Source organism: Lynx canadensis, chromosome D1 (assembly GCF_007474595.2).
Source record: "Lynx canadensis isolate LIC74 chromosome D1, mLynCan4.pri.v2, whole genome shotgun sequence".
Lineage (NCBI taxonomy): Eukaryota > Metazoa > Chordata > Mammalia > Carnivora > Felidae > Lynx > Lynx canadensis.
In genome coordinates this window covers 49,909,239-49,931,030 of record NC_044312.2, presented here as the reverse complement: position 1 = coordinate 49,931,030, position 21,792 = coordinate 49,909,239, and the positions used below count along the sequence as shown (strand labels likewise).

Genomic DNA, 21,792 nt, shown 5'->3' with positions numbered 1-21,792 from the left:
AATAAATAAACTTAAAAAAAAAAAAAAAAGAATCTATCTACTTCCCATCTTCCCTTCCTTTCAGCTCAGTCAGTGAGAATGTGTCATTACTATGTTGGTTTAGCTCTCCATCATCTCTCTTGTGGACTAAGGCAGTAGTGGCCTATCTAGTTGACCTTTCTCCAGGCCTCAGTCCCTCAAAAACAATTTCCACATCAAAGCCAGAGTAATCTTTCTAAAGCATTAAATCTGATCATTTACCCACCCTTTTAAAAATATTTCAATTGGTCACATTGTCTAGGATAAAGTCCATCCTATTTACAGTGCTCTCTGTTATAGGGCCCCTGTTACATCCCCCTCCACACAGCACAACTCCAGTGAACTCCTGATTGGTCCCCAGGTCTGCCAGGCTATTTCATGCCTCTGTGCATTTGCTCATGCCATTTTCTCCATATTTCCCAAAGGACAGTTTGTGAAATACTCAGCCCCAAAGATGCTCTATGAAGTAAGTGACCTCTAGTCAAACAAGTTTTAGAAAAGCTGCACACCTTTTTTTTTTTTTTTCCTTTAAGATACTCTTTAGGCTCTGAGATGTCCTAAATCAGGAAGTCTATTTAACTCCTTATTAAGGCATTTGATAGTAGAAATTTTTTTTTCAAGTAAAATTTTCTGGGACTTACATACCCTAAAGGTAGCATTTTGTAAAACACCTCTTGGGAACTCCATTCCTACACATGAATGGTTATATGTGTGATATTTAGTCAATCCTTCGTCTTGTTGGTTTCTGAGCCTGATAAATATTTATTACTTTTATTTTCAGGAAATAATAGTGGATCTTTGGTTCTAATTTTATTAATTCTGCCTGTCATAGAATTAAATAGATTTTGCAAAATCCAAGAAAAAGCATATCAGATTTGAGTCTTGCTAACCATAAGAGTATGTTCTTAAGATTGATGCATTAATAATTCTTTACATCAGAGAAGCAGTGAAATGTGGAAAAATATGCATTGCTAAGTATGAGCTCAAATTCTCTGCTCCAAATTGAGAATTTACCTACTGTGTCATTTGTTTGAAATAATAACCCCATTAACTTCAATAAAACATTCAAACCGAAATCAAATTAGCTATTACCTGCTGCTTTCCTTCCATCAACCATTTTATCTTTTCTTTGAAGAGTGGTCAGAGCTATAAGTGAGATTGCTAACATTAGCAAAACTCAGAGAAGCCAAGCACTGAGTGTTATAACTGAATTTGTGTCCAAAACAAAATTGAAATATTGAGCTTCTCCAATCCAGGCTTGTTTGCATAGTCAGTACACCTTATTGTGAAGTGAACTCAGAAAGAGCAAATGGAGTACAAAGAAGTCACCCCTCAATGTAGAAAAATGGGGAGAATTTGGTTCAAAATTTAGTTTTAGTCTGTAAACCTAACTTTCTTAGTCTCTCCAAACTCTATTTCATCTATAGAAATGAGGGTAATAAAAAAAAACCCTACCATGTTATTTCAAGGCTTAAATCAGAAAACACATGAAACATGTAGAGTAGTACCTCTTACACACCATGACATCGTAGATGCTCAATAAATATTTGTTTTCTCCCCTCTTTTCTCTCTAATTTACCTACAATTCCCATTGTTACTTGCTCAGATCTTCATTCTGTTATCATAGACATCCCTATATTTGTGTACAAAATACACTTAGTTTTGCTCGAGATCATAAACTATGGATTGGCAAACTATATTATACAGGCTAAATCTGGCTGACTACCCTGTTTTTTGTAAATAAAACTTCATTGGGACATAGCCATATCCATGTGTTTACATCTGTGGCTGGTCTCACCCCCAGTAACAAATGAGAGCAGTTGTGACATAGACCATATGTATTAGTTGTCTGTTGCTGCTGTAACAAAATCAGCACAAACTTAGTGGCATAAAACCACATTTATTATCTTACAATCTTATAGGTTAGAAGCCCAACACAGGTCTCACTTGACTGAGATCAAGGTATCAGTAGGGCTGCATTGCTTTCTGAGCCTCTAGGGACACTCAATTTCCTTGTTTTCTCCAATTTCTAGAGGCTGCCTGCACTCATTGGCTCATGGCCCCCTTCCTCCATCTTCAAAGCCAGAACAGTGAACTGAGGCCTTCCCACGTCTCACATATTATCACTCTGATCTTCTCTTCTGCCTCTCTCTTCCACTTTAAGAACCCTTGTGATTACACTGGGCCCATCCAGACAATCCACAATAACCTCCCTACTGTAAAGTCAGCTGATTGACAACTTTAATTCCATCTGCAACCTTAATTTCACTTTTCCATGTAACACAACATATTCCTAGGTTCCTGGGACTATGGTAGACATCTTTGGAGGACCACTATTCTTTCTACCACACCATATAATCTGCAAAGATTATAATTCCACACCATATAATCTGTAAAATATTTACTGTCAGTCCTTTAGATGAAAAGTTTTCCAACCCCTGTCCTGAACTTTGACTCATGCTTATGAACCTAACTAAACATACAAAGACCATATAGAATTTCTGGGATATGTGCTTAATACAACATAGCTTATTATTATAACAATAAGAATAATTTTTATAAATATGTATTAGCCAGGTGCCTGAAATAAAATTATGACCAATATTCTTGACTCCATTGGCAGATAAATATATAAAAACCTCTTGTAAAAGGCCGTAATGCATAAAAATCAACAGTGAAGACTGGGGAGTGGGAGAAACCTGTATTTAATCACAGATCTTTCACTTACTAGCTGGGTGATCTTTTATAAATTAACCTCTCTGTGCTTGAGTTTCTTTACCTGTTCAAGTATTAACCACTTCATATGGTTGCTGTGAAAATTAAATGCATGTAATGTGCTTAGTATAGTCTCTGGCACATAGTAAATTCTCAATCTTAGTTGTAAATATGATAGAGGTTCTAGGTAGAACTAGGGAAACTGCTCTGTTCTTCAACTTAAAGAGATATTTGAAGAGAGGTCTCAACAAGATCAAAGAATATGGTTAAACTGTTTTCTTAAACCACATATTCTTAACCCCTACTAAAGATGCCAAGCCATGTCGCCACTAGAAACAACCAATTCTTCCTCCTCCATGCTGCCTGGCTACTTATAATAAAAGAGATGTTTTCTCACTTGCTTGGACTAATAAATAAGGGACTGAGGCTTTGGCAGGGAGGGGGGGGCATCCTTCCAGTATTCAGACACTCTAAACTGAAGCCACTGAAGAGGCCAGAACCTAGAGACCTACCTTTAGATTCAGAGGAAAGAGGAGCCCTCGCTCTGGGCTCCAGGGATTGGAAGGCTCTATGTATCACAAACACCAAATCATAAATTCTTTTTCCTTTTAATTTCATAAGAAAGATTTTTCTTTAAATTTCAGTTATCTATAGCACTAACAGGAATTATAGAAAAAGGTCCCACAAACAAAATCCCTTCTCCCTACCGCCGACCAAGACCAGTGTGGGATTGAAAGTGTGGGCAGAAGGAAGAGAAAATCACCACCTCTTGTCTGGGAAACCAAATAAAGAGTAGCTGCTATTGTTTAAATTTGGCTACCCCAAATTCACCCAAAGTGTACATCTAGGGCCAGCTACCCCTGATAACTGCTCTCCTTCATCCTCACTGCTCAGATGGTATAGTTTGGGGAAGTGCTTTGAACAGCCTATTACTCCTTCAAACAGCCTATTATTCCTCAGCTGGAAAAGTAATGTGCTGAAGAGAAACTGCCCCCCCCCAGTCCCTAAAATCAGTCTCCATCCTGGGTTCAATCTAACCCATCACTGCCCAGGAGTCCTAAGCTCTGGCCTAGATTCTGTTCTGCCTTCTCCAGAGACTTGAGGCTTATAGGGGATTGGGCCAGGGAAGAATGTTCAAGTCTCATGAACATAGACCAGAGGCTATAGGGCCCTGGGTGGAAACACAGGGCAGGCTGTGGGCACAGCTTGATTCCCAGCTTTTAAATATTTAGATATATGGTATGTGGGCCTTCATTTATACCCCTGCCCTGAACCTTGCAAGTATTAGGGAGGGTCTGTTCACATGTTACCTCCAAGTCATAGCACCCACCTCTGAGTACCTTTTCTTCACTGCACTACTAGGGATGAACTGTGGACAACCAATAACTATACTTCTGGAAAAAAGAGGAAGCAGTAACTGAGACTATGGTGGCTTTCCCAGGCCAACATGAGCTGCTTTGTTGACACCTATTCCCTCATAACCAGCAACCTATTGGTTAATAGCAATCCATTTCCTCTTGATTAGGCAACAGATTAGGGTTGTTATCTTTGTTTTCAGCAAACCAATAAGAGGAAGTATGAATTCACATCATCTGAAGAGGAGAGAATGAGCTAAATACTAAGATAAAAATATAACTTGAAACAGCCATATCTATGCTGAACAATATGAACAGCTGAATTTCTATGATCAAAACCATGTCACTTTCTTCCTGAATCCAGAAGTTAGTTGAAAAAGAAGTACCAAAGGATACACATATACCAAGCATAGAAACAAATATTTATCCATATATTGAAGGTTGGCAGTAGGGGAAAAAAAGGGGAACAAAAATCAATATGTTTAAAATAAAAAGCGACCTTGCACTTTTAGGTATGTCTTGAGCTATCAATGAATTAATTGCTTGATCAATGCAGCAAGAGCCCTTAAGAAGCTCGTCTCTGCAAAAGGATCCTGCTGACAGAAGGTTAACAACCTTCCAACTGCAGCTGCCTCAGTAGGTTTAGGAAAGGAAACAGACTTGTCAATGAGAAAGAATGAAATACGGCCTTTTGTAGCAACATGGTTGGAACTGGAGAGTGTTATGCTAAGTGAAATAAGTCATACAAAGAAAGACAGATACCATATGTTTTCACTCTTAGGTGGATCCTGAAAAACTTAACAGAAGACCATGGGGGAGGGGAAGGGAAAAAAAAAGTTAGAGAGGGAGAGAGCCAAACCATAAAAGACTCTTAAAAACTGAGAATAAACTGAGGGTTGATGGGGGGTAGGAGGGAGGGGAGGGTGGGTGATGGGCATTGAGGAGGGTACCTGTTGGGATGAGCACTGAGTGTTGTGTGGAAACCAATTTGACAATAAATTTCATATTAAAAATAAAAATAAAACAAAAACAAAAACCAAAAAAAGGAAACAGAGCTGAGCCACATGTGAGGATGTCACAGAAAACTGACATTCAGAAGATTCCAGACAAACATTAAAACAGCTCACTCCTTGGTCCTACTGACAGGTCTGCCAACAAAGAGCACTTTTAGGAAGGAATGGGGATTTGACATATATTTTTCAGAATATTTTCACACTACTGAGACACATTTAATAGCCCCATCGAAAGTTTTTAAAAGATTGTTTTGAATTATGCAATCTATTTTGCTTTGGTTCTGTTCAATTCAGCAAACACCTTTCTGAATACCAATCAAGTGGCTAGTTAAGGTGCTGGATGTTGTGCTTTCAAACATGAAAAACATAAGCCCTATCTGCAAGGAATTCATAGTCAAATAGGAAGTGAAACACAAGTCCACTAATAATTAGAGAGAGAAGGTTATATACCCTAAAGTAAAGTCATCTGACCTAGTCTGGGTTCTTGTCTTATGAACAGAAACCTATCTAGGATTGAGTCCAATACTGTTTGTGTGGAAAGATAAACTGTGCAGCCCCCTCACCCCTCCCACCACAGCCTCACATCTACCAGCTTTTATCAGAAAGAGACTTAGAATAAATAATTAAATCACATCCAGCAAATCCAAGCTGGCACCATCCTCCCCTCCTTTAATGTACCAAAGAGAATACCCATTAGCTGCAAGTAAGAAGGAGCAGGAAGAGCCAAGAGATTCTCAGCCCAGTAACTAGAGAGTCTATCTTTCATAAGATCAAGGACAAAATCCTGCTGACAGGAGAAATAGCCTTTCTTCAGTATAGGATTGTACTGCATAATCTCTGGGGAAAAATAAGATTTGTATGTACAAAGGTCAGCTTACTTCAAGATGACATAATAAAGAGAACAGTCAGGTCAAGGTTTCCAATGGTTCAAAGACTAAGGGGGACCCATATTAGCCTTATTCAGGAGACCAGATCTCACCTCTTTTCTGGATCTCTTCTTGCATCCAGCTGTAGTTTATGATATTGTTCAAATTTTTAAGCTACAATAAAATACAAATCTGCAAGATTTAAGGTGTTACACCTCATCCTCTGTATAGGATAAGCAGAGTTTTCTGAGTGAGGAGGGTGGGATTACAAACCTGAGAAACTTGAAAAGTGGCTTAATAAGAAAAAGATCCCCTAAGATTAGAGTTAGTTCAGGCATATCCAGTGGGAATATGCTTACCAAAGCTTACATCCAATAGAATGAATGACTATGTTATCTGGAATTTCAAGCTTTATTCTCCTTCACTGTGATGCATTATGAGATCTGCCTCATTCTTTACTAAGAAAACTTATGTGTGTGCCTTGAACCCCTGTGTGCTCGAGATGATGAAAGTAAATAGGGCAAGTTGGCCTATAAAGGAGATGGGGCCCAAACACCCCATTGTCTTGAGAGGTTGCTGGAGCAGGACCTTGAAGGGCATTAAGTTCTTTGGTTAAATTAGAGATTGGCATCGTTTGAGTCACCACAGTAGCAAAGACACCTGGGTAGAACGGAAAATCCTCAAGATGCCCCAGACAGAAAGACCAGAATTTATCTGAAGAATGCCTCTTCATAACTTAAAAAGTGAGGAAATCTTGATTCATCAATGCTATGTTTAGATTTATGCAAAAGTATAAATTTAACAAATACTAACAAAAATCTTTTTTCACACTCCATGTACCCAAAGTTATGGGATCCTATACTAACAAGATAGCTCGTGTTGTGATAAGCAGTCAGTATTGAATGTTAAGTGTTCAATCACTAAATTCTACACCTGAAACTAATATTACACTGTATGTTAACTAATTGGAATTTAAATAAAAAAGAGGGATAGCCCTATCCAAGAACACCCTAGGTTTGATCTCAGTAAATCAGTTCATAATCAGAGACAAGCTGAGGGATGGCCAGTTATCTGAATATATCTGCTGAGCACCTTCAAGATTCCGTCCACCCATCACCATCTTATGCAGTCTTTCCATTTCATCCCAAGCTAGGATCTAGGCCAGTCTGTCTGTTCCCAAAGCATCTTGGAACATTCTCAATTATAAAATACTTCGCATTATTCTGTGACTATTTTCTAGTCTGCCCTGGACTCAGGGCTTTGGTCTCCTTCAGGAAATGATTTTGCTCTTTTTGTATCCCCAATATAATAGTTAATGAAACTTCTGAGGACCTTGAATAGTAACTGAATAGGTCACTACAGGTGACAAGAATCACTGTTTTGTTCACACTTTTTGGACTTGTTTTGTTTGTTTTGAATTCCAAGGCCTTTAATTGGTAGCCAGCACCTCACCCTAGCTCCTCTGTGTTGCCATGCCCCACCCCATGCCAGCACCTCCCACTCCCTTCCCACACCCCCCTCATGCTGCCCTCACGTCTCCTCTACAGCTGGGCCCTCCTCCCGGCCTAAGTGGGAGCAGGCAGGGGTGCCGCCACAGTCCCCACCACCCCCAGCATCAGCATGGCCAGGGCCTTGAGCCCCATGGTGTGGATCTTCTCATGCCGGTGCAGGTTGGAGCACTGGCCGAAGCTCCTGCCACCGAGTGGGCAGGAGGAGGGCTGGACGCAGTGGTGGATGCGCTGGTGGGCGGTGAGGTGTGAGCTGTGGCTGAAGCTCTTGCCACAGTCGAGGTAGTGGTAGGGCTTGTGGCCCGTGTACGTGCAATTGTGGGTGACGAGGTTGGAGTGCTGGCTGAAGCACTTGCCGCACTCGGGGCACATGTAGGGCTTGACCCCAGTGTGGGCGCACCGGTGGGTGACCAGGGCCGAGCTCTGCATGAAGCACCGGCTGCAGATGGGGCACTTAGGGGGCTTGGCGCCCTGTGGGGGTGCCCTGGTGGGTGACCAGGTCCAAGTGGAGGGTGAAGCACTTGGCACAGCGATGGCACACATAGGACTTCTGGCCCGTGTGGATGCCCTCGTGCTGGATCAGGGTGTTGTGCTGGCTGAAGCTCTTCCAGCAAGAGGGGCAGGTGGAGGGCTTCTCGCCCGGGGGCATGATCTGGTGCCGGAAAAGGTGCCAGCTGCCGCCAAGCTCTTGCCACAGCCGGTGCAGGCGTAGGACTTCTTGACTGTGTGCATGCGCCTGGTGGGTCACCAGGTGGGAGTGCCAGCTGAAGCCCTTGCCACAGAAAACATTCCGTAGGGATGCTGCCAGTCCCTATTACCCGCCAGGATCCACAGCTAGTCCCAAACAAGAGCACTCAGAGCTAATCCACAACAAATGTTAGTACCTGCTGTCCACCCCCAATGAGGATGTACCTAAGTTGGCTGATCCATTTTCAGCATTTGGCAGATCCTATGCCATCTCAGCTCAGAAAGCTTAAACTGTGAGCTCCTTGAGGACAAAGATTTGCTTTTTATCTCTCCATCCCTACACTTTAACAAAGTTAAATTGAGTGGGCATTCAATAAATATTTGTTAGCTGAATTAGCATACTTGGTGCTGTTCTAGCTTATTTTTAGTTGCAGTACTATATATCTATAGAACATACTACTTCAGAAAGTTAAACTAACTTGCCCCTGCAGCCAGTAGGCTGCAGTGCAGTGACAAAATCTTACGTCTTCCTGAGCCAGAGACCATATGACCCCACTGTTGCACCACATTGCTTTTCACAGAACACTTAAATGAACCAGATCCTTTCACATTTCATCACAAAGGAATAATAGAAAATTTGGAATTACATGCAAAAGACAGTTAATAAGGAAAAAATGTTTGGTTACAAGAACTTTCCCTGGAACTTCTCCCATAACAGCAAGTTTACTACCTTCCATGTTGAGCTAACTCTATTCTGGATACCATAAGTATCCTGTTTATCAACCTATCTAATACTCATAGGAGAGAGACTGGTTCTACTATTCCTATTTTATGGCTATGGAAACTAAAGTTAAAAAGCCAAAGGCACAGGCTTTGACAGTTGATAGAACTGAGAACTGAAAACCAGGACTCTCTGGCTCTAAATTTACAGCCTAAGTACACGCCTAATTCACTTCTCCGGAATAAGTACAAAGTTTCATGTTATTATGATCTACTCCAATGATCAGTGAGAATCAACATTAAATGCTAGATTAAGGACATTTAAAGTGCTAGATTTGGGGTGCCTGGGTGGTTCAGTAGGTTAGGCATCCAACTTCAGCTCAGGTCATGATGTCACCAATCGTGATTTCAAGCCCAGGGTCAGGCTCTGTGCTGACAGCTCAGAGCCTGGAGCCTGGTTCAGATTCTTTGTCTACCTCTCTCTCTGTCCCTGCCCTGTTTGTGTTCTCTCTCTCTCTCAAAAATAAATATTTAAAAATAAATAAAGTGCTAGATTTGTCCTAACTAGTAAAATGCCAACAAACTCACTAGACACAGTAACAAATGAACTACTTAAAGTCTAAAAGGTGTTCCAGACTAGGAGGATACAAAATGAAATTTGCATTTCAAAAACATTACCCTAAATCATGCTCAAAAAACAACTTGTAAAGGGGCAAAAATGGGCAAGAACGAATACAAGTAGTCCAGGTGGAAGGCCATTGCCATAATCCCAGTAAGAGTTAACAATTCTTACTGAACTAGGGTGTTAAGTTTGGATTTTGTATATCGGCCTCTATATTAACAGCCCATCACTGCCCTATCCTGGGAAAGGTCTGGTAGAAGATACTATGCGCAAACAAATGTTTTCTCTTTCCAATGTTTTCTTGAAGAAAAAAGAAAAAAACCTGAAGGAACAGATCATTCAAAACTCTGTAGCATCGGGGCATGCTCTGGACTCCATTTAAAGAGAAACTCCCCAAATCATCAATCCATGGCAGCACAGAAGCACTAAGAAGAATATCTGCTAGGGAGGTCTTAACAGGTTAATGAAAGACAAGCAGGAGTTACCTGTGGCACAAATATGCTACACTGAGAACTAAATCTGAGAACCATGAAAAAGACTATAGACATTAAAATACCAAAAAATGGCAGCCCCCTGCAATAAACTGTGAGAACATATTTTGTTTGTATGAGAACAAAGTGAATACAACCATACACCTGGGAACAACTCAGAGTCAATGAGAATGAACCTACACAAGTGAAAACAAAGTTAATGAGCAGAAGAAAAAATAATGTACTTCTAGTTCTGTTTTTCAATTAATAGCTAGGAGGCAGTAGCCATTAGTCACATTTATCTTACACCAAGCATTTTCCCCACAAAATAACATAGGAATAGTTAAGAGGAACTTCAGTCTTAAGTTTATTTTGAATTAAATTCAAGAATCTATTAAGAACCCACTGTGTTCTAGGAAATCTGGATGCAAAAATGAGTAAAATATGATTCTGACCCTCCAAGCACTCACAATAGAAAGAGAAAGCTGGGATATAACTTTTAATTATGATAAAAGCAGCTATAATTTTTTCAAGCAGCTAACATATGTCAGACACTGTGCCGGGTGCATCCATATATTATTAATCCTTAAGCAACTCTGACATGGAAGGTATAATTATTCCCATTTTTATGATTGAGAAAGTTTAGACTCAAAGAGGTTATACAGATTTCCCAACAACATACACTCAGATGACAATAAAGCCTCCTTTACTATGAGGCTCATGTTCTCCCCATTCTACCACATAGTCTTTCCAGATGTATAGGCTAGAGGAGGGAAATAGACTACATCCAGGAGCAAGATATGCAGTGATATCCTGAGGCAGTCTGGGGCACCAGCTTAAATAGGAAAAAAAAAAAAAAAACAAAAAAAAAACACTTCCAAGCCTGATCCTTCTGAGAACTAATGCAAAATGGTCAAAAACTGAAAGACTGTGGCTGAGTCATTGCATAAGGATTGCCAAGAATCAAAGCTAAAAGCCAAATTCTGTCCCCAAGCAACCATGGCACCAAGACTGATAAACAAAGCAAAAAGGGGAAGTATCAGCAGACAGTGAGGATGGAGCACAAAGACAAACCACTGAACATCTTCTATGCATAGATTCCTTCCTTGAAAAATGGAGGCACCACCTCCTAATGGGGTTGTTGTGGAACTCAACCAAACTAATAAATGCAAACAAGCATCATAGTAAAGTTCTGTATAAACAGTAAAAATCAAGATTATCATGAGGGACTGCTGTGAAGACCTTTGGCAGATGTAATTAATTAGTAATTAAGCTTGCTAATCAGCTGACTTTAAGATAGGAACATTATCTTTATTATCCAAGTATATCCAATATAATGACATGGGCTCTTAAAAGCAGAAGAGGAATTAGAGAGTTGCCATGGAAGAAGGCAGGAGAGATGAGGAAGGAAATGTTCAAAGAGATTCAAAGGATGAGAAACACTAGGTCTACCATTGCCAGCTTTGAAGATGGGGGAAGTGAGCCACAAGCCAAGGAATATAAGCAGCCTCTAGAAGTGCAGAACCCCTGGCCAACATCCAGTAAAGAAATGGGGACCTCAGTCCTACAACTACACAGAACTGACTCCACCAGCACTCTGAATGAGCATGGAAGCAGATTCACCCTCAGAGCCTCCACAAAGGAGTGATGCCGTGCCAACACCTAAATTGTGGCCTTGGGAAATGCTGAGCAGGGAAGCAACTGAGCCCTGTTGTACCTGGACTTTTGACCTATAGAAACTAAGAGAATATATTTGGGTTGTTTTAACCTGCTTTGTCTGTGATAGTTTGTTATAGCAGCAATAGAAAACCAATATACACTTGCCGATTATTATTTAACCATCTAATTAACTCTTTATCTAGGTAATGTCTCGTAATCATCTTACCCACATTTTTCCCTAGTCAATTCTAACTTCAAGAGTCCCAAAATTAGAGCCTAAAGACATTCAAACTTTCATCTGCCAATTTGTACAGACAGGTCTAGACATAAACATGTGAATTGTGAGACTGATTCTTTACATTGGCAAATAGGTGGACACTGAATACTACAATTGCAAATAACCATGTTTATTTTTAAAATATTAACAAGAATTAATTATACTTTCAAAAAATTAAATTAAAAATTCCACCATTATTAAGAGTACACTTGGGGCGCCTGGGTGGCGCAGTCAGTTGGGCGGCCGACTTCAGCTCAGGTCACGATCTCGCGGTCCGTGAGTTCGAGCCCCGCGTCAGGCTCTGGGCTGATGGCTCAGAGCCTGGAGCCTGTTTCCGATTCTGTGTCTCCCTCTCTCTCTGCCCCTCCCCCCTTCATGCTCTGTCTCTCTCTGTCTCAAAAATAAATAAACATTAAAAAAAAAAAAATTAAAAAAAAAAAAAAAAAAGAACACTTACCTTGATGAGCACTGAAAAATATATGGAACTGTTGAATCACTATATCGTGCACCTGAAACTAATATAACACTGTATGTTAACTACACCAGAAATAATTTTTTTAAACCCATCTTAAATAATTTTGATTAATACCCCCTAATATTGTTCAACGTCTATGTACAGCTCTTATGTTTATCATGCTGATTCATGAAAACCTCTGGAACTACATATTGAAACACAAAGAGAAACATTTCCTATTGGAGGCTGGGCAGTGCTAGAATAACACATTGTTAAGCAAAATCTATTACAGTCATGCTACCTAAGAGGAGAGATTCAACAAGATGATAATTTTGCCTTCTCTCTTTATCTAAAGCTTCTGCTATTCAAATCTTCCCTGTATTCATGATATGAATGGGCAAACCCACAGAACTTCAAGTATTCAGATACAGTTGTCTTTATTCTGAGAATATAGGGCAAGAGATATGAAAAGGTATTTCCCTGGGGTCTGAATGGTGGTACTTATGTGAGCTAATATTTGGGAAATGGGTTACAATATACCAGCGCTAAGCACCAGATTCTAAGTGAGAGAGCTATCCATAAGCTCTTAAGTAAGTTTTATTTTGGTGTTTGTCATCTGCATGGCCCAATAAAGCACAGGGCCCTTTACAGGGTCCAACTTTTAAGGGTGATGCCATACCTTAAGGTGTTAGCCTGAAACCAAAGGTGCTACTTCTTTTGATTATGCCCTTTGAACAGCATACTATTGTGAAGGTTAGATAGGTATCTCTGCAATGATACACAACAGAAAATTAAATTTGTGCTCCAAAAGCCACATGCATACATACCTACACACAAACACATACACATAAATACACACATACACACACATACTTCTATGCATATTCTGAAGCCAGTAAAGGGTGCTTCCTTACAATAAAAGTGTGTTCATTGGTTTTCTCTAATTTAATCAAAGTTTGCATTATTTTGTGAGTTAAGAGGTGGATGCTCTATTGATCAATGAAGGCCAATTGCAATATTATTCCTGGTGCCACCACTACATAATTAGAATCATCCTAATTACAAATAGAAGTTGGAAGCACTATGTGGCTAGAAAAAACTCTTAAATTCACAACAGAAACATAAAACTTGAGTAAAAGATCCATTAGAAAAATGTGCCTTCAGAGTGATGATAAATGCTTCACTCATCACTTTTACTGCCAGATTCGAATGATTACCAGATGGTTTTAGTAATTAATTTGCATTCAGCACACAAGTATTGAGCAGTTAACATGCATTCAGTGGGTTTTTCTCTGTTACTTTCTCAGTAAAACAAATGTGGGTTTAAATAATCTATGCTCTGTTTTTCTTCCAAGATCATAGCCCCAAAATCCCTACTCTATAAGTTAATCTTTCTCTTTGTTATACTTTCCTTCTTCTCCTGCTTCTTCTCTTCCTCCTATTTCTTTCTTGAAATGAATGTTTGAGATGGTAGCTTCCATTCAAAATCCCTTTGGCCTGTCCACCAGCACAGAGGAGTGAGGTATGAAAATTTATGGTATAGTATTTTATATAGGACATGTCAGAGGCTATATATACACATATATTAGAAACAGTAATATTCCTCGAATGTAGATATTCAAATTCATACCCAAGTTCAAATAGAATGAAACAGGGCACTATGGAGAGGACATGAACTTCAGAAACAGCCTTGAGATGGAATCCCAGTTCTTCCACTTGCTAATTATATGACACTGAAGAGCTTAATTAAATTATCTGAAACTTAGGGCTTCCTTGGTAAGATATGGATAAACCTTAAGCTATTTTAAGGTTTAAAAAAGACAAAGTTTATAAATCACATAGCACAAGGCCTTACTCACGGTAAAAAAAAAAAAAAAAAAAAAATGTTGGTTCCTTTCCCTAACAATTACTGAACTGTTACCACATATCAGATACTCTGTTATACAGTTTCAACTGTGTATTTCACTGAATGCGTGTTTCATAAATCCTGTGTGCAGAGGGTTCCAGAGGGAGCCTGATATCGGTATTAAGTATGTTAGTGGGAAATTGGTGGGGAGGGGCAGGGGGCCAGCTCAGGTTCTGCTTGCTGTATATTGGTATGTATTTGACCTCAACCTTGAGACTGAAATCCATAATCCAGTATAGGGAACAAAATCCTCCTATGTCTCAGAGAAAATCTCAGACAATAGATTTGTCCTGAAATAGGAAATATGGAAAGTGGTTAGAGTCAGGACAGAGATATTAGCTAAGTATAAATGAAAAGGGACTATTTAGACTAGAAGGCCATATGATGTCACTAACATCTTACCACTGGTCCTAGAGAGAATTTGTTTCTAGTTCCTTATTGTCTTAGGGGCTGCTATAACCAAATTACCGTAGACTGTTTGGCTTATAAACAACAGTAATTCATTTCTCATGGGTCTAGAGGCTGAGCAATCCAGGATCAAGATGCAGGCAGATTCACTATCTGGTGAGAGCCCACCTCCTGGTTCACAGATGGCTGTCTTCATATGCCATCATCATATCCTCATGTGGTGGGGCTCTCTAGGGTCCCATTCATGAGACCACAGGGAGCCCTTCAATCTAATCACCTCCCAAAGACCTTCTAATACCAATATATTGGGCACATACAAATTTGGGGGGAAGGGACACAAGCATTTGGACAATATCACTGATATGTGTAATTCTTTTTAAAAAATACAGAAACAATAAAAACTTAATCAAATAAAAGTAGAGGCACTAACCAAAGAAAGGGTCAACACAGAGAGGGTCATTTCCTGGTCTCAGTAAAAGCAAGTATTAGAGCAAGGAAGTGGAGAAAATCACATGGGCCCAGGAGAAATGATGACAAATTGACAAATATAGACTGGAAGAACAGCCTAGCCCCACAGATGGAACAGTGCCATCTCAGCTATCATTTGAGCCACACAGAAGCAGCAATGAGAGACCCAGCCAAGATCAGGAGGAGACCTTACCAGCAAGTGGACATAAAAGGCCACCTAGGCATTACTAGGAGAAAGGAGGAACTCCAGCAAGCTCACTAACAGACTTCACCATATCCCCATCTCTCTCACTAGTTATCTTCACCCAGATGTTTGGTTGGAGATGAAGGGACAGACAGCATCAGTTTCAAGAGAATAAAATACTACACATATTACTATAGTAGACAATTCCTATTTAACAAAATAAAGATTCGTTGGATAGCTACTACGTATCAAGCATCCTGCTAGGTGAAAAGGATACCAAAATAGATATATAGACAATAATCTATGACAAAATAAAGCAGCAAATAAAAGTTACCACTTAAAGAGGAGATGGAGAATAGTGAGTTTCAAATTTCCAAATATAACTCTGCTGTTATCTACTGCACATATTTTGGAAGAATAAAACATTTGCATTTCTATTTGATAATCTGCTAAATATTTTTCTTCTCCTGTGGACTCCATATACATACTAAGTGTTGACACGTTTTAATTAAGAGTCTGTTACCCCAACACAGTATGCAGAACTCTAGAAGCCAAGCTTATGCCACTATATTGGATGAAGTGGTGTGCCACCCAGATGTCTCTTCAGTACTGTAATGCTCAAGGTCCTCCAGAGAAACAGAATTGATTGGCGATTAGATGCATATAGATAGATACATGATAAAGACATAGAATATAGATAGTTTTATTATAAGAATTGACTCACACTATTCTGAAGACCAAGAAATCTCATAACCATTTGCCATCTACAAGCTGGAGAACCAGGAAAGCTGCTGGTATGATTCAGTCTGAGTCAAAAGCCTTGAGAACCAGGAAAACTGACAGTGTAAATTTCTGTCCAAGTCTAAAGGCCTGAAAACCAGAATCACTGATGTCTGAGGGAAGGAGAAGATGAATATCCTATCTCAGGCCAAGAGAACAAATTCTCCCTTCCTCCACCTTTTTGTTCTATTCAGGCATTCAGCAGATTGGATGATGTCCACCTGCATCTTCATTATTCAGTCTACCAATTCAAATATCAATCTTTCCCAGAAACACTCTAACAGACATACACAGAAATAATGTTTTACCAGCTATCTAGGCATTCCTTATCCCAATCAAGTTGACACATAAAACTGACCATCTCAAAGACCAAAGATTCCCCCCAGGTTCCAGAAGTACTGACAGCAGACAATTCTTAGCTGTCAGTCCTATTCAGGAAATGTCTCAACTGAAGAATTCCCAAGGCCATGGCTCCTGTCAGGGACAACTACATCCAATGACTGACCAATATGAGGGTATAAAGTTGGAGCCCCTGCTCATACCCATGCAGAAAATTTAGAAGGGCCATCACAGGATCAGAGCTCCCATGGGGTCGGCTAAGGCCTTCACTGAGAATACATCATAGCCCAAATTCTCTTTTGCACAATCCTGCTTTTTTCTCTTCACTTACATAAGTGTTGACCCCAATGGTATTCCCTAATAAACTTCTTGCATGCTAATCTCTGCTTCCCAGGGAACCCAAACTATAATACCTTTGATGCAAGAGATGAGATATTCTTCTAGGGAATCTGACCAGCTTAAGGAAAAAGACTTCAAAGTAGTGATATCAAGGGCTCCCCAGTGAAAGTTTTCAGCCAGGTTTCTGTGAGGTAAAGCCCACAGTTGGCCAGAAAACCCACTCATGTTGAAAAGAAGTCCTACCGATGTACATACAGCTCATAATTAAGTTTTTTATACACCACTCTTAAATATAAAATGGTCAACAATAATCACCAGCTACTTGAGAAAAATGTTTTAAAATGAAAGACAAAGGCCAAAATAAACAGAAGCTAGTAATTTAATAAGTAAATAGACTACACATGGAGATATAATCATAAAAAATAATCAATAGTTGAATCTAGGAAGATGGCAGTGGAGTAGGAGGACCGTAGCCTTGTCTTGTCCCATGAATGCAACTAGATGACTATCAAATTATCCTAAATAAACCAGAAATTCAGCTGAAGACTGGCAGAACAAACTCTACAACTAATGGTTGAGAAGAGGCCACATTGAAGAAGGTGGGAGGTGTGGAGATGTGATTTGGGAGAGAAAGGGATCATGGCCACTGTAGTAGAGAGGGAACCACTGTCAGAGAGAAGGGTTAGAGACAGACTAACACACAGGGGAGTGCACAGGGAAAATGAATCTCCATAGCAATTGGCTTGGAAAGCAAGAGGGACTGAATTTCATGATTTCTGACCAGCAGGGCATAAAGCCTGGAATTTTAAAGGTCAGTGGCCTTGGCTGGGATGGAGCCCAGAAGGTATTGTGCTGCTCTTAGAGAAAAGGCAGGTAAACAAACCACAGACACACAGTGTAGAAACGGTGATCTGAAGAGCATCTGAGGCACACAGTGGGGAAGTTCATGAAGAGAACCCTGCAGGAACAAAGGAACTGGCTGGCACCATTTCCCTCCCCACCACTCAGCATAAGCACAGGGCCACCTGCAGGAACCAGCACAGTTCCCACACTTGCTATCTAATTTGCTGACACCAAGCCCCACCCCACCATGCTCTAGTGGAAGTGCCCTGCTCAGTCACATTTACCCCAGTCCCAGCATGGTGGGCACCATCCCTCAGAAGACCAGCCCAAACCCCTACCAACACCATGTCTCCTGACACCAGAGTTTTGCAGAACTTTGGCTCAGATGGCAGTGGCAACAGGTCTCATTTCACAAACAGACCAAAGCACACCTAGTTAAAATGCAGCACATTCAGTCCAAGGACCAAACATTGCCCATGACAGATAGAAGTCATTTCAGATGATGGGCATAAAGGATAAAGCAGCCAGGACAAAACAGTAGAGGGCACACAGCACACACTGGAGACACTCTCAGAAGGATGAAGCCCTTGGGGCACCTGGGTGGCTCAGTGGGTTAAGCATCTGACTTCAGCTCAGGTCATGATCTCACTGCTCTGAGTTTGAGCCCCAAGTCAGGCTCTGCGCTGACAGCTCAGAGCCTGGAGCCTGCTTCGTATTCTGTGCACGTATTCTGTGTTTCAGATTCTGTGTCTCCCTCTATCTCTGCCCCTCCCCAACTCTTGCGCGCGCTCTCTCTCTCTCTCTCTCTCTCTCTCTCTTTCACACAAAAATAAATAAAACATTTAAATTTTTTTAAAAAAAACGAAGGACGAGACCCTGAGGAACAGAGAACACAACACAGCAGGGCACTACAGGACTTCTTCACAACACCATTATCCTTAAGAAAAGAAGACAGAGCTGAGTTTCCTAACACAAAGAAATAGGCATGGAGACTTAGACAAAATGAGAAGACAGAGAAATTTATCCCAAATGAAAGGACAGGACAAGGCCATGACCAGAGATCTAAACAAAACAGATATAAGTCACATGCTTGATACAGGACTTAAAGTAATGATCATTAGGATATTCATTGGACTTGAGAAAAGAGTGAAAGACATGAATGATACCCTTAACACAGAGAAAAGAAATAACATGACAGAGATAAAGGATACAATAAATTAAATGAGAAACACACTTGAGGGCATGAACAGTAGGATGGAAGAAGCGGAAAAAAATGAATTAGTGACCTAGAAGACAGAGCAATGGAAAGTAATCAAGCTGAACAAAATAGAAAAAAAAAGAATTTCGCAAAATGACAATAGCCTTAGGGAACACAGTGACTCCATCAAATGTAATAGCATTCATATTATAGGAGTTCCAGAAGAAGAGAGAGCAAAGGGAGCAGAAAATTTATTTGAAGAACAATAGTTGAAAACTTCCCTAATCTGGGGAAGGAAATAGGCATCCAGATCCAGGAAGCACAGAGAACTCCCATCAAAATCAACAAAGGCAGACCTACACCAAGACATATTGAAATTAAATTGGAAAAATATAGTGATAAAAAATTTTATTTCATTTTTTAATGTTTATTTATTTTTGAGAAAGAGAGACAGAGAGACAGAGAGAGACACAGTGGGAGCAGGAGAGGAGCAGAGAGAGAGGGAGACACAGAATCTGAAACAGGCTCCAGGCTCTGAGTTGTCAGCACAGAGCCCAACACAGGGCTCTAACCCACGAACTGTGAGATCATGACCTGAGCTGAAGTCCAGTGCTTAACTGACTGAGCCACCCAGGCGCCCCAAGAAAAAATTTTAAAAGCAACAAGAGAAGGAGGGGGAAGAGGAGGAGGAGGAAGAGGAGGCGGAGGAGGAGGAGGAGAAGGAGGAGGAGTAGGGGGAGGAAGAGGAGGAGTTACTAACATAGGAAAACCCATAAGGCTACCAGGAGATTTCTTAGTAGGAACTTTCCAAGACAGAAAGGAGTGGCATGAAATATTCAAAGTACTGACAGGAAGATCTGCAGCCAAGAATACTCTACCCAACAAAGTTATCATTCAGAATAGAAGATATAAAGAGTTTCCCAGAAAACCAAAAGCTAAAAGAGTTCATGGCCACTAAACCAGCCCATCAAGAAATAGTAAAAGGTAGTTTTACAGTGGAAAAGAGACGAAAAGGGACAGTATAAAGGTAGGAAACACAAAAACATTAAAAAATAGTATTTCTGTAAAAAAATTAGTCAAGGAAGTCACAAACTAAAAGGATGTAATATATAATAAAATATACCTTAAATGTGGGAAGGAGAGGAGTAAAAAATGGGTTCAAACTTAAAAAAACATCAATTTAATATAGAGTGTTATATGCAGAAGAGGTTATATACAAACCTAACGGTACCACATATCAAACCACTAATAAATATGCAAAGATATCACTAAAGAAAATCAACAAACTATGAAAGACAAGAAAAATAAGATAAAATAATCAGAAACAACCACAAAACCAATAATAAAATAACAATAAATACATATCTATCAATAATTACTTTGAATGTAAATGGACTAAGCACTCCAAAGTACTTACTTTGAAAGTAAGGGAATGGAGAAATATCTATCATGAAAATGGATGTCAGAAGAAAGCCAGAGTAGCAATACTTATATTGGACAAAATAGACCTTTTTTTTCAAATTTTTATTTAAATTCTAGTTAGTTAACACACAATTCAATATTGGTTTCAGGAATAGAATTCAGTGAATCATCACTTACATACAATACCCAGTGCTCATCATAACAAGTGTCTTTCTTAATACGTATTCCCCATCTAACCCCCTCCCTCCATCAATCTTCAGTTTGTTGTCTACCTTTAAGAGTCTCTCGGGGCGCCTGGGTGGCTCAGTCGGTTAAGCGTCCGACTTCAGCTCAGGTCATGATCTCGCGGTCTGTGAGTTCAAGCCCCGCATCAGGCTCTGTGCTGACTGCTCAGAGCCTGGAGCCTGTTTCAGATTCTGTGTCTCCCTCTCTCTCTGACCCTCCCCCGTTCATGCCCTGTCTCTCTCTGTCTCAAAAATAAATAAACGTTAAAAAAAAAAAAAAGAGTCTCTCATGGTTTGTTTCACTGTTTAGCTCACTGAGGTCAATCAGTGCTGGTGGGCTAATGCTGAAAATGCCTTCACCCTGCTGTCTACTCTCCAGAGTGGGAAGTTCACACCCTCACAGTTATGCCTTCACAGATGCACAATCACCCCTCCCATGCCCCTGGCTTCTGTCAGCTCCCCACCCTTCACCATCTGTGTCTAAGCTGTCCACCCTCCTGGGTTTTATCTCAGGAGCAGCTGTATTTCAAAACCCCATACATCAGACACCCCCACAGCTTGTACCCACACTAATCCCCTGGGAGAGGGTCTTGCCATGCTGTGGCCAGTACCAGCTTGTCTGAGAAAACCGCTGCAAGACTGCATAGTGGCAGTGGCATGGAGTTCATGGTAAATCTTGATACACAGCCAGCACCAGGTTTTGCTGCCCTCAGCTGGTGTCTGTGTTCCTATACCAGTGAACGGGCAGCTGTATGGCACCTGCAGGGTCTTTTGCCAGTGGAGAAGCCATATTGCCACTACAAACTGCACTCTGAGCAGAGGAACCACTTCTCCCCATGTGACCCAGGGGATCCTCAGACTGCTGCCTGCTCCCAGGGCTCAATCCTGCTTCCTCACAGAAGCACCACCAGGCGCTGAGCTACAAAACTTCAGACACTGTACTCCGCTGTTTATAAAAAACTGGCAGTGTTGAAACCCTGTCCTTTTTCCCCACCAATGATTTTGTGGAATAGTTTTCTTGTGCAGTCCCCTGTGCATGTTTTCACTCTTTCTCTCCCTCCTTCTTTCTAGCTACTTTCAGGGGAATGCTTTTCTTGTGTAAACACTGCAGCTCTTCCCTCTCCCAACTCACCTCTCTGCATCAGGTGTCTCCCACATTCTCCCCCTCAAATTATGCACTTTGTTCTCTTAATTCTCAGATCCATTTCCTAGGGGTTCAAAATGATTTGATGTTGATCTACCTGTGTTCAAGGGATGAGACAAGCCCAGGGTTCCCTTACTAATCCACCATCTTAACTCCTCCCCCAGGACAAAATA

The 21,792-nt window shown here is 40.6% G+C and overlaps 1 protein-coding gene across 1 annotated transcript; it reads right to left on the bottom strand.

Annotated features, from left to right (window-relative positions):
- Nucleotides 1-7,532: 7,532 nt before the first annotated feature.
- Nucleotides 7,533-21,120, bottom strand: LOC115526234 (zinc finger protein 205-like). The gene is given in 5 exon segments (XM_030333702.1): nucleotides 7,533-7,946; nucleotides 7,948-8,162; nucleotides 8,165-8,213; nucleotides 8,215-8,286; nucleotides 21,016-21,120. Coding segments are annotated over 5 exon segments (855 nt in total).
- Nucleotides 21,121-21,792: the final 672 nt, after the last annotated feature.